This window comes from Staurois parvus, unplaced genomic scaffold (genome assembly GCF_062004578.1).
Source record: "Staurois parvus isolate SC_StPar_1 unplaced genomic scaffold, SC_StPar_1.0 ptg000038l, whole genome shotgun sequence".
NCBI classification, from domain to species: Eukaryota; Metazoa; Chordata; class Amphibia; order Anura; family Ranidae; genus Staurois; species Staurois parvus.
This window is the reverse complement of record NW_028317834.1, coordinates 915,011-929,070: the sequence shown is the minus strand read 5'-3', so window position 1 is coordinate 929,070 and position 14,060 is coordinate 915,011. Positions and strand designations below refer to the sequence as shown.

The window sequence follows — 14,060 nt, the reverse complement described above, 5'->3', positions numbered from 1 at the left end:
GATGAGGATGAAGAAGAAGAAGAAGAAGAAGTAGGATGAAAATAAGAATAATTCCAAGCCGGCAAAAAGTGTATCTGCAGAGCTCCTCTATTCTGCAGATACACTTAGAGGAGCTCTGCAGATACACTTAGAGGAGCTCTGCAGATACACTTAGAGGAGCTCTGCAGATACACTTTTTGCCGGCTTGGAATTAATCTTATTTTCATCCTACTTCTTCTTCTTCTTCATCCTCATCCTCAGAAGAAGAGGATGAGGATGAGGATGAAGAAGAAGAAGAAGAAGAAGTAGGATGAAAATAAGAATAATTCCAAGCCGGCAAAAAGTGTATCTGCAGAGCTCCTCTAAGTGTATCTGCAGAATGTCATTTATGGAAACAAATAGATACAATGTTTCAACCGCTGTATGGAGTGAATGTCACAGAACTGTCAGAAATAGACAGAAACTGTCACAGAACTGTCCTTCTTCTCATCCTTCTCCTTCTTCTCATCCTTCTTCTCATCCTTCTCCTTCTTCTCATCCTTCTCCTTCTTCTCATCCTTCTCCTTCTCCTTCTTCTCATCCTTCTTCTCATCCTTCTCCTTCTTCTCATCCTTCTCCTTCTTCTCATCCTTCTTCTCATTCTTCTCCTTCTTCTCATCCTTCTCCTTCTTCTCATCCTTCTTCTCATCCTTCTCCTTCTTCTCATCCTTCTTCTCATCCTTCTCCTTCTTCTCATCCTTCTTCTCATCCTTCTCCTTCTTCTCATCCTTCTCCTTCTTCTCATCCTTCTCCTTCTTCTCATCCTTCTTCTCATCCTTCTCCTTCTTCTCATCCTTCTTCTCATCCTTCTCCTTCTTCTCATCCTTCTTCTCATCCTTCTTCTCATCCTTCTCCTTCTTCTCATCCTTCTCCTTCTTCTCATCTTTCTCCTTCTTCTCATCCTTCTCCTTCTTCTCATCCTTCTCCTTCTTCTCATCCTTCTCCTTCTTCTCATCCTTCTTCTCATCCTTCTCCTTCTTCTCATCCTTCTTCTCATCCTTCTCCTTCTTCTCATCCTTCTCCTTCTTCTCATCCTTCTTCTCATCCTTCTCCTTCTTCTCATCCTTCTTCTCATCCTTCTTCTTCTCATCCTTCTTCTCATCCTTCTTCTCATCCTTCTCCTTCTTCTCATCCTTCTCCTTCTTCTCATCCTTCTCCTTCTCCTTCTTCTCATCCTTTTCCTTCTTCTCATCCTTCTCCTTCTTCTCATCCTTCTTCTCATCCTTCTCCTTCTTCTCATCCTTCTTCTCATCCTTCTCCTTCTTTTCATCCTTCTTCTCATCCTTCTCCTTCTTCTCATCCTTCTCCTTCTTCTCATCCTTCTCCTTCTTCTCATTCTTCTCCTTCTCCTTCTTCTCATCCTTCTCCTTCTCTATCTTCTCATCCTTCTCCTTCTTCTCATCCTTCTCCTTCTCCTTCTTCTCATCCTTCTCCTTCTTCTCATCCTTCTCCTTCTCCTTCTTCTCATCCTTCTCCTTCTCCTTCTTCTCATCCTTCTCCTTCTCCTTCTTCTCATCCTTCTCCTTCTCCTTCTTCTCATCCTTTTCCTTCTCCTTCTTCTCATCCTTCTCCTTCTCCTTCTCCTTCCTCATCTCCAAGTGCATTTAAATTAAAGGTACAGTGTTCTGCACTAATTTAAAGGCTCTCTGAAGCCTAGAAACCCTTTTTATAAGTTAACTTCGTAGCGAATTAATTCGCATCGAATCAAATTTCTTCCTGAAATTCGCCGAATCAGCCGAATCAAATTTTTGAATACTTCGCTCATCTCTAGTAACCAGGCTAAGCGTTACACTTCCCTGGACCGCCCACTCGCACAGCGTAATTTATGTGGTTCTCATCACCCACTGTGTTTGGCAGGCCACACCGCACAATGATGAAAGTGGCTTTTCTCTCCCTGCACACAGTAGCTAACACAAGTCAAAACAAAAAGAGGGGTTCTTGGATGTTACTTCGGGGTCACTGGTTGGCCAAAAACCTGCTAACTGACCTTTAGGAAATTTGTGTAAAGAAAAAAACTTTCCTAATACACACAGAAAAACCCCTTTTCAACCTGAAAAACCGTTAAAAAGGACAAAGTGGATCCTTATGAAAAACACGGGACATTTCACAGTAAAACAATTACACGGAGGTAAACCGAAAAACTGCTCCAAAAGTAACCTTGTTGCTGACGCGAAAATCACTCATACCAGCACCGCTAAACGATCCACGTTACACACGCAATCTTCGCTGTAACTACCTAAAACCGTTTACACAAAAAGTCTGCTGGACGCGATACACGTGACGCAGCAGCTTAAAACAAACCCGCTTTACAATAAGGAACTACTTTTAACAAGAAAAACACAAGAAAAACATAATCACTATACAAGAAATCTATGTGCAAAAACCCAGACTTCACCGCGCTCACTAAATGTGGAACACGTGAGGGAAAAACTCGCTTAACATACTTTAAATTGGCTGGCAATACGCAAATTTAAAGCTAAAAGCAAACAAATTAAACTGTAAAAAATTTGGATTAAAAACACAATATGGGTCAAATGCATATAGAAAACTGCATATACATTGCATAGAGATTACTGCACATGTGGTAGTCAACAAAATGGCCACCAGAGAAAACACATGTGGTAGTCAACAAAATTGTCACCAACAGGGAAAGCACATGTGGTAGTCAACAAAATTGGCCACCAACAGGGGAAGCACATGTGGTAGTCAACAAAATGGCCACCAACAGGGGAAGCACATGGGAACACTAGCCTCAAAATTGCCTCTAACCTCTTACATAAAACAGACTTTTGGACAGAACATACACTGGACAATTACACAACAATATGAAGTACACATACAACACAATTTGGGCACAATCACAGAACGGACATAAAACACCAACATATCACACTAACATGCACATGTAACAGAAAGGACCCCCTGCTGCATGCTTGCTGGGAGCAGTAGTACCACAAAACATTGCACAGACTACATACACACAAAGATCTTACAACAGTTAATAATTAACCTAAACCTTTCAGCACTGTAATAATTACCTCACGTAGAGGGGGTAAAGCAATTACCACAGTACCTACAACCCGCAAATACTTACCTAAACTATGCAAAAACTTTTACCCTCTAAAACATATACCCGTTTAATTTTTGGTTGGAAGATTTTTAAACTTGACCAAATGCAGCCAACCAAACCCACCCCTCTGCTGCTCTCCGCAGAGACAAACCCTTGTCTTTCACCCACAAATCAAGATTTTAGGACAAAACTAGGTCCTTGCTAAGCGGTAATTCTTGTTAGCTAACAGAGAGCGAAATCAGCCACACGAACACGCAAAAAGCGATCCTCTTAATGGCAGAGAGACCTGAAATGTGCCGGCATACTTTTTGCTAGTTCATGATGGCTCATTCCCCCCTCGTGCTCGGTTAGCTATCCCAGAATACGCGTTAGTATCCACCAGGCTCGCCAAACTGTCTTGGAAATTTGCTTTAACGAATTTCTCCTTACCGTGAGTACTCGCAGTTGGATGCGCAGAAATCCCCCATAAAGCTGTGCGAATCTCGCTTACCATGACTGCAGCTAAACGCCACAATTCCTGCCCATCCAACTACTTTTAGCTTCTGTCGAGATGTGGGGGATGGAGCTCCGTTACCCTAGAATGATCACACGACACTCTAAGGCTGCTGTTGGAATTCACATAAGGGCAGTTTTCATTCTCCCCTTTGGTTTTATTACAAATACACACACGCCCCCCCCACATGAATAAGGTCAAACCCCTCCCACAGAACAATGCAATGGGGAGTGCCTATACACAGGATATACATTCCGATTGGAGCATAGCCTTTCCTATTATCTATCACTGGTCCTCCCCCATGAGCCTTCTGAGGTCAGCAGACTTCCTCCCCTTCCCCCCATGAGCCCTCTATGGAGAGCATATCTCCTCCCCTTCCCCCCATGAGCCCTTTATGGAGAGCATATCTCCTCCCCTTCCCCCCATGAGCCCTCTATGGAGAGCATATTTCTTGTTCCAGCTCCTAGCAGTATGTCCATTCTCTGTACAAGCATTCCCTAGAAATATCAGTCTGTACCTGGATACGATCTTTATTAAAACACATCCATCCGGATACAGTTTCAGGTTGGTAATAGATGTAAGATATGCATAAGCCTACATGCGGAGTTCACACCGCTTGGCGCCTTGTGTTATGAAGTCCATGTGGTACTATGCTGCTGATATGTGGATACAGGCCCGCGGTCTACTGCCAGCGGCATTCGCATCGAATGCCGTGGTGGTATACACGCTGGTCTATAAGCGCAGATCCGCCATCTCATCCATTACCGAGCTGAGTACTGTAATACATACATTGTACATGCGCATGGCCCAATTGCAGCCTTCAGAGCTTTAATTAAGCCACACGAGAGACATATGAATAACACGCATATATGACACATTTAAAGTTCGACCAACAATACAAAATTTCCATGACACCCCTCCTGCAAATATGAAAGGAATTCCTAAGGCAAGCTTGAGCCACTCTAGCTCTGCCCCCCCCGGTTGCCTAGGTGACTAGGGGGGTCCAACCAGTTTTAAGAAGCTGATGCAGAGCTCCCGAGGTATTCATCGCTGGATAGCTGACGGAAGGAGCCCAAGAGCTGTGGCCGGGACCTTTTGTGGCCAGGCTTGGCAGAGACCCAAGGCTGCCTAGGACCCCCCTTCTCCCAGAGCTGGTGAAGACTTTATTTGCTACAGAGACTCTCCCTTGGCTCTCAGTGCTGGACTTTAAGTGTGTTGGTCCTTCCGTGTCATCCTGGACTGGCGTATTCACCCTCCCTGCGAACTCCCCTATTCGGTGACTGCCGTCTGTTTGTCTCAATAAAGCTTTGTGCGTTTGCCATCTACTCTGTGTGTTCTGTCCTGCCTACGCTCCGTCACACTACCCATCTATCTGGGACAGTCTAGAGTTCTGATACACCTTACAGTCACCCCATAACCCACTCATGGCATACCTCCTCATTCCAGGCTTTTATCCGGCATGAATGCCGCCATCTTCTTTTCATGCTTGTCCTAGAGCTAGTCTAGTTCAAACTTACAATTTCACAGCACCAGACTCCTTTATACCCTTCCAAACCCTATGTGACTCCCACAAAATATCTAGACCTGAACTTTTTAGATATCTTCAGGTCAATCACTTTTGTTCCTCCCACTTACACACCAACCCCCTCCCTCCTAGACATGACCAGGTTTGAACACTGTAACGGGGTTCGCTCGGCAGTGGGTGTGTGTGACCCCCTGGATGGGTGCACAACACAAAACACAGGCACAGCACAACAGTGGAGGTGAAAAAAACAAAAAGGTGCAGTTTATTTACAATATTTACAGAAAAACGTATAAAAAATAATAAGAAACATCAAATCCTGGCCAACTTGGATACTTACTGTACAACATGGCTTCCCTAGCTACCCACCAGGTATAGCCTGATGCTATACCTAGCCCCTGTTAGTTGGAGGCTTAGCCACACAGGCTTTTGTCTCATTGCACACAGATAGTATGTTGCTCCCCAGTCAGTTCAGGCACAGATCTGGTTCCAGGATGGAGCAACTCCCTAAGCAGGCTGGGAAGTTTTATAAAGGCCTTAATCAGCCCACTATCTTCAGCTGGGCTCATTACCTCAGTGCTGAAGGACTCAGCACTTCCCCCCTAGTGGAACAAATCCCCATATAGTCTAAACCTTGGACAGATGTATCGTCCATCCAGGACGCAACCAGGTGATTTCACCTGCCTACTGTCACATACCCCCCCTCTTGTTTCAGCCTTGGGGTTGTAACACCAGTAGCCAGGCAGGCATGAACCCGGGATAAAGCATCCACATTTCCCATCTGAACTCCAGGGCGATGCTTTACCATGAAGTTAAATTCTTGTAGGGCCAGGAACCACCTATTTACCCTTCTATTGGTCTCTTTATTTTGAGCCATCCATTTCAAGGGAGCGTGATCCGTGACTAGGTCAAAATGTCTGCCTAGCAGATAGTACCGCAGGGAATCTAGAGCCCACTTTACTGCTAAACACTTCTTCTCAATTGTGGTGTAATTTTCCTTGTGAGACTTAAGCTTTCTGCTCAGGTAGATTACCGGGTGCTCCTCCCCCTTCCAAACCTGGGACAACACTGCTCCTAAGCCAACATCGGATGCATCCGTCTGGACCACAAAGTCTTTTGAGAAGTCTGGTGAGTATAGAACTGTCTGGCTACATAAGGCCCTTTTTAAAGACTGAAATGCTGCTTCAGCCTCCGGGGACCACTTAACCACGACTGACTCCTTCCTTTTTGTCAAGTTGGTTGGGGCACTGCCAGAGAAGCAAAATGGGGAATGAATCGCCAATAGTAGCCAGCAATACCTAGAAAAGCCCGTACCTGCTTCTTGTTGTTTGGGCGTGGCCAACTCTATCGCTTCAACTTTGTTGATCTGGGGTTTTATTACTCCTCTCCCAATGGTGTACCTGGCCTCTTCCTGTCCAATCATACACTTCTTTGGGTTGGCCGTAAACCCAGCTTTCCGTATTGAGTCTAGTACAGCCTGAACTTTTGGCAAATGTGAGGCCCAATCTGCGCTATGGACAATCACATCGTCCAGGTAAGCTGCAGCATACTTCTGATGGGGGTGAAGAATTTGATCCATTTTGCGCTGAAAGGTAGCCGGTGCATTCTGTAACCCGAACGGCATTCTTCTATACTGGAATAACCTTCTGGGGTTCCAAATGCAGTCTTCTCCTTTGCTGACTCAACTTAGGTGTATCTGCCAATATCCTTTGGTCAAATCGAGCGTCGTCATGTACCGGGCTGCTCCCAGATGGTCGATTAATTCATCTATCCTCGGCATGGGGTAGGTGTCAAACTTTGTAACTTTATTTAACTGTCGGAAGTCATTACAAAATCGCCAGCTCCCATCCGGTTTGGGCACCAACACTATGGGGCTGGACCAGTCACTCTGGGACTCCTATCGCAACCAGGTGATTTCACCTGCCTACTGTCACATAACATATGTAAATGTGACCCCCATGTCAGAGGTTTGATTTCCACCTTTATATACACAGCTACCAGCTCCACCACCTTACACTTCATACCATATACAGTTGTGTTCAAAATAATAGCAGTGTGTTGGAAAAAGTGACTAAAGATGAAAATCCTTCTAATAGCTTTTATTTCCATCCACACAAATGCATTGGGAACACGACACATTCTATTCCAAATCACAACATGAAGAAAACTACATCAAATTTGTGTTGTTCCTCTAAAAAAATATATAAACTGAGAAATGTTTGAAGATTTTGCTTTCCTTTGAATGACTTCATGAATATTTGGTTGTAGTCGCACTGTTTCTGAGAACTGCTGTACATCTGTGTTGCATGGAGTCACCCAACTTCTGGCCCCTGTGATCAGGTATTCCAGCCCAGGATGATTGGACCACATTCCACAGTTCTTCTCTATTTCTTGGTTTTGCCTCAGAAACTGCATTTTTGATGTCACCCCACAAGTTTTCTATTGGATGAAGATCCGGGGATTGGGCTGGCCACTCCATAACGTCCATCTTGTTGGTCTGGAACCAAGATGTTGCATGTTTACTGGTGTGTTTGGGTTGTTGTCTTGTTGGAACATCCATTTCAAGGGCATTTCCTCTTCAGCATAAGGCAGCATGACCTCTTCAAGTATTCTGATGTATTCAAACTGATCCATGATCCCTGGTATGCGATAAATAGGCCCAACACCGTAGTATGAGAAACACCCCCATATCATGATGCTTGCACCACCATGCTTCACGGTCTTCACAGTGTACTGTGGCTTGAATTCAGTGTTTGGGGGTCGTCTGACAAACTGTCTCCGCCCACTAGACCCAAAAAGAACAATCTTACTTCCATCAGTCCACAAAATGTTGCGCCATTTCTCTTTAGGCCAGTCAATGTGCTCTTTGGCAGATTGTAACCTCTTCAGCACACGTCTTTTTCCCAACAGTGGGACTTTGCGGGGACTTCTTGCAGATAGCTTGGCTTCACATCGGCGTCTTCTAATTGTAACAGTCCTCACAGGGAACGTCACACCTTCTTTCATCTTCCTGGAGCTGATTGTTGGCTGAGTCCACCCCATTTTGGCTATTCTTCTATCCATTCCAATGGTAGTTTTTCGCTTTCTTCCTCGTCTTTCAGGTTTTGGTTGCCATTTTAAAGCATTTGCCATCATTTTAGCTGAGCAGCCGATCATTTTCTGCACTTCTTTATATGTTTTCCCCTCTCCAATCAACTTTTTAATCAAGGTACGCAGTTCTTCTGAACAATGTCTGGAACAACCCATTTTCCTTAGAATTTCAGAGAGAAATGCACTGTAACCAGCATGTCCAACATTTGCTGCCTTCCTTCCTTAAATAAGGGCAATAATTGCCACCTGTTTATCAAAGAATGAATGACCTCACTAATAGAACTCCACACTGCTATTATTGTGAACACGCCCCTTTCAATGAGTGATTAAATGACACAGAATCAGCAGCATGCATGTCATGACTGTTGGGTCTGTTGGATTTCTATTACTCTACTACACCTGCTAGGAAATTATTTGCCATGTAGAAATCTCATATGATGTCCTCCCAGAATGCGCTCTCCTGCATGCCCCCGGGGGCATGAACCTGGTGATCTCCATGATCGCTGTGTCCTATGACACGCTGGTCATCGGAGTTGCAGTTTCCGGTTCTCGACTGCACTTTCCTCACACTGTCAGACCATGAGGAAGGTACTGCCAGCAGTTGTCAGAGGAGGGATCATCAGGGCACTTATGATCAGTGACCTGAGGATTGGTGCCCAGCAGCGCCACCCACCAGTTCTGCCCACAAGTGCCCAGCAGTGCCACCCACCTTTGCCCACCAGTGCCGCCCAGCAGTGCCGCCCGTCAGTGCCCAGCAGTGCTGCCAATCAGTGACAACTATCAGTACCCATCATCAGTGCCACCTATCAGTACCACCTCATTAGTGCTGCCTATCAGTGACCATCAGTGTTGCCTATCAGTGTTGCCTATCAGTGCCGCCTATCAGTGCACATCAGTGAAGGAGAAAAATTACCTGTTTGCAAAATGTTATAGAAACAAAGAAACTTTTTTTTTTACATTTTTTGCTCTTTTTTTTTTTATAGCACATAAAATAAAACACCCAGCGGGGAGTAAAGACCACCAAAAGAAAGCTCTATTTGTGTCAAAAAAATGATAAAATGAGTACAATGTTGCATGACCGCGCAATTGTCATTTAAAGTGTGGCAAAGCTGAAAGTTGAAAATTTGGCCTGGTAAGGAAGGGGGTATAAGTGCCTGGTAGGCAAGTGGTTAAGGACCCCACTGGCACCTTTTGGAGGGGGGTAACCGAAATTAACAGGTACCCGCTCCCACTTCTGCTGCAATCACCTAGGTGATCAGAAGTGGAAGTTGTCCTCCCCCCTCCCTCCCTGTAGTGTTCTGGGACACATGAAAGGTCCTAGAAGACTACAGGACCATTCACAAAGCACAGAGATACTCGCACATGCTCAGTGGGCACCCGGATGTAAAGCCGCAAGCTGTCACAGCTGGGTTCCCACACTGAAGATGCCGGCACTGGCAACACAGGGCGGCCAGTGAAACGGGCTGCGGGGAGGACACCACGAGATCGAGGGACAGGTAAGTGCCTGTCTTTTAAAAGTCAGCAGCTACAGTTTTTGTAGCTGCTGACTTTTATTTTTTTTATTTTCACTGGAACTCCACTTTAATGTATGCAGATATTATTTGTACTGTACAAATTACAACCTGTACGTTACCTCTAAGGGTTGTACCCCTTCTGACTTACTGTTGGTGAGTCCTGCAATCACATTGTTATCAGCTCCTTGTAAAACTATTATCTCTTTCCAATAAAATCTATGAACAAGAGAAGATATGGACCCCACAATTCCTCTATATACTCCACAATTCTCCCATGTGGACACCTCGTAAGTGGTTCTCCAGTATAGACTCCCAGTTTGGGGAACTCATTTAGAAGAAGCCATCAGCTAGAATCAAACTCACTACTTCATGGTGAAGACCAAGGAGGCCTAGCAATACCAAATGCTAGACTATATATTATAGCTGCCCAACTTCAACATCTTACCAGGTGGGACTTAGTAGACACATTAGATCCCATCCATCGGTTGCTACTTCCATCAGATACAGATTTCACATCACTCTCACACTTGTTAATGGGCTTCAGATGGCACCAGTGGGAAAGGCATGATATCTCATATATTTATTCCAGTCTTTTGACTCTTACTGAAGACTTATAGAAATAAATGGGAAACAGAGAAAAAAAGAGAGAGTGGTGGGAGGTGATTGTGACCTCCATACCTCTCATCTCTCTGTCCTCTTCACAGAAACTCAGTCATTTCTTTTGCATAGAGCTTTCAGGACTCCAGCTTATTTGTTCAGCTAGGAAGGAGGGATTTCCCCTTATGACCCCAATTGTAGTGGTGATGTTGGGGATTTGATACATGTTTTGGAGATGTCAAAAATTATTCAAAAAGTGGAACATTATGACCAGTATTATAACGTTGGTGTTCAATATTCCTCGGGTGTGCCTCTTGGTCTCAATAGAGGAGGAATTATTTACACCTCCTCCTATTACAAGTCATATAGCAATAGTGAGGCTGCTTGACCATAAAAAATATCCCGATCTTGGCTATCATCTCAAACTCCCAGCAGACAACAGTGGATTGAGCAGGTGATCTCCACATTAACATCATAGGTTTTTAAAACTTTAGCTTTTTTAGCCCCATAGAAGGAGAACGAGCCAGTTGTATCCTACTGAATGGTGACTACATTGGAGACCCATACTTGGGGTATGATCCTGTAGACACGGGCCTCATTGATCGGTGTCAGCTATCTATGTATGTACTGGGGGGAGTTACTTGCCGTGTACAGCTGAATTGTTCTAGGCTGTTTCTTCTTTTCTCTGTTCATTTGTTTATAAAAGGTAAAAGTGACACCATAGACAAAGCAAGTTATTGTTCTGTATGATCTGTAACAGTGCCACAACTGCCTATACGTGAGAATGTATGACTCCATTGTCTGGGCTGAATGTTGGGAATACTGTGCGCACTTATAAACTTTCTTAATAAAATCTATTTGATTATAAAAATACTGTAGATAATGCTGTACATATTCTTTCTATTCATAAGATATATTTAGTAATGAACATTAAAAATAGAAAGCAACTTTATGTAGCCCTTTATATAGAATTTTAAATTTAATTTTTTTTTTTTTTGTATAGGTGGATTGATGAATCTAGTTTTCGGTCATGTTGGTCTTCATGAATACAGCTGAGTCACATAGAAAATAAAACACATGGGTGTCTTAATTGACTGAAAGTCTTTATTGCAGCTCACTGGAGGATTCACACGGGATACAAGTCATATCTGTGTTCTAAAAGTCATGGTTTGGATCCTCTTCCACATTGATCCAGCCTCAGAGGACAACAGGAGAAAAGGAATTTCTGTGTTCTGGAAGTTACAATTACTTTACACTAAAGTCCAACCCAAGTATACATAAGAGGAGTCATTTCAAACTACTTCTTGTTTGGAGATTTTACAATGGAGAGAAAATATTTCACACACCAGAAGGTTCCCAATGGAGGGAAGCCATATCATTGTTCTGAATGTGGCAAAACTTTTACAAGGGAGAATGACCTTATAGTACACCAAAGAGTTCACACTGGAGAGAAGCCATATCAGTGTTCTGAATGTGATAAAGCTTTTACAGTGAAGTCACATCTTATCACACACCAAAGAGTTCACACTGGAGAGAAGCCATATCATTGTTCTGAATGTGATAAAGCTTTTACACAGAAGTCAAGTCTTAACACACACCAGAGGATTCACACTGGAGAGAAGCCATATCAGTGTTCTGAATGTGTTAAAGCTTTTACTGAGAAGTCACATCTTATCAAACACCAGATTGTTCACACTGGAGTTAAGCCATATCAGTGTTCTGAATGTGATAAGGCTTTTACTCTGAAGTCACATCTTATCATACACCAGAGGAGTCACACTGGAGAGAATTCATATCAGTGTTCTGAATGTGATAAAGCTTTTACAGTGAAGTTAAATCTTATCAGACACCAGAGGAGTCACACTGGAGAGAAGTCATATCAGTGTTCTGAATGTGATAAAGCTTTTACTCTGAAATCAAATCTTATCACACACCAGAGGAGTCACACTGGAGAGAAGCCATATCAGTGTTCTGAATGTGTTAAAGCTTTTACAGTGAAGTCAAATCTTATCACACACCAGAGGATTCACACTGGAGAGAAGTCATATCAGTGTTCTGAATGTGATAAAGCTTTTACACAGAAGTCAGATCTTATCAAACACCAGAGGATTCACACTGGAGAGAAGCCATATCAGTGTTCTGAATGTGATAAAGCTTTTACTCAGAAGTCAAGTCTTATCATTCACCAGATTGTTCACACTGGAGAGAAGCCATATCAGTGTTCTGAATGTGATAAAGCTTTTACACAGAAGTCATATCTTATCCGACACCAGAGGATTCACACTGGAGAGAAGTCATATCAGTGTTCTGAATGTGATAAAGCTTTTACTCTGAAGTCATATCTTATCACACACCAGAGGATTCACACTGGAGAGAAGTCATATCAGTGTTCTGAATGTGATAAAGCTTTTACACAGAAGTCACATCTTATCACACACCAGAGGATTCACACTGGAGAGAAGCCATTTTAATGCTCTCAATGTGACAAAACTTTTACAGTTAATGCCGGTCTAATCTATCACCGGAGAATTCACAAATCTCAGCATAGATTAAATTCTGGAAGAAAAGAGATATTAAAGAAGTTTCAGGTGTCACAAGTTAGTTTCACATCTCCAATGTCATCCCACAAGCTAGAGAAGAAGGGAAAAGATAAAATGTTACTTTAAAAGAAACAAACTAAAATCTGAGCAAACTGGAATGTAATGATTGGATGAACTGAGTTTAGTGCTTATCTCCATCAATACACAACTAGAAGGGATTTCAATATTTTATCTTTTGACAATTTTTTAAGATAAGCATCAATAACTGAACAGCTTCCCTCATGATTCTCATCTTTATCTTTTTTTATGAAGCTTTGAATGAACATGCAATGCATTTTCATGATTCACCAACTGAGTTGTGTTTCCAAGCATTTTCTTCATTTCTGGATCCTGAGTTAATACATGACCAACACTGCCTCAGTACCAGAGACTAGGATGGGGTCTATTGTCATCTTACCAAGTCTCTGAAGCCTCAGTGGGAGAGTCCATTCCAGGTTCTTCTGACTATTGATACATCATCAGCCAGGCTTGAGGTCTCCAGCTAAGCCCACCTTGTCCACTCCTCCCATTACATGTTCCATCTCCTCTCCCATTATCAATGCCTTATTTCCACATTTCATCTCCTCTCATTATTATTATTATACAGGATTTATATAGCGCCAACAGTTTGCTCAGCGCTTTACAATATAATGGGAGACAATACAGCAACAATACAGTTAAATACAAGAGGGATAGGAGGGCCCTGCTCCTCAGAGCTTACAATCTAGGAGGGAGGGGCTAGTGGTACAAAAGGTACTAACTGTGGGGGATGGACTGGTTGGAAGAGTAGAAGATTCCATTATTAGCTGAGGGCAGGATAGGCTTCCCTGAAGAGAGAGGATTTCAGAGATCTCCTAAAAGTTAGCAGAGTAGGCGATAGTCTGATAAATTGGGGTAGAGCATTTCAGAGGATGGGGGAAGCTCTGGAGAAGTCCTGGAGATGAGCATGGGAGGAGGAGACAAGGGAGCTAGAGAGCAGGAGGTTGTGCGAGGAGCGGAGAGTACGGTTTGGGTGATATTTGGAGACAAGATCGGTGATGTAATTTGGTGCAGAGTTATAAATGACTTTATATGTTATTGTTAATGTTTTGAATTTTTTTTTTTTATTCCAAAAAAGTTTTATTGAAATATGAAAGGCTTAACAAATCATATACAGATCGCAGTCCGCGAATGTACC

General features: G+C 43.2%; 1 protein-coding gene across 1 annotated transcript in view; it reads left to right on the top strand.

Annotated features, from left to right (window-relative positions):
- LOC149470566 (uncharacterized) overlaps positions 1 to 12,775 on the top strand; it is a 40,052-nt gene extending 27,277 nt beyond the window's left edge. Inside the window, exon 2 of the mRNA XM_089662360.1 lies at positions 11,308 to 12,775. Coding sequence (XP_089518486.1) covers positions 11,627 to 12,775 — 1,149 coding nt within the window. The 5' untranslated portion in view covers positions 11,308 to 11,626. The remainder of the gene's footprint in view (positions 1 to 11,307) is intronic.
- The last annotated feature ends 1,285 nt before the right edge of the window (positions 12,776 to 14,060 follow it).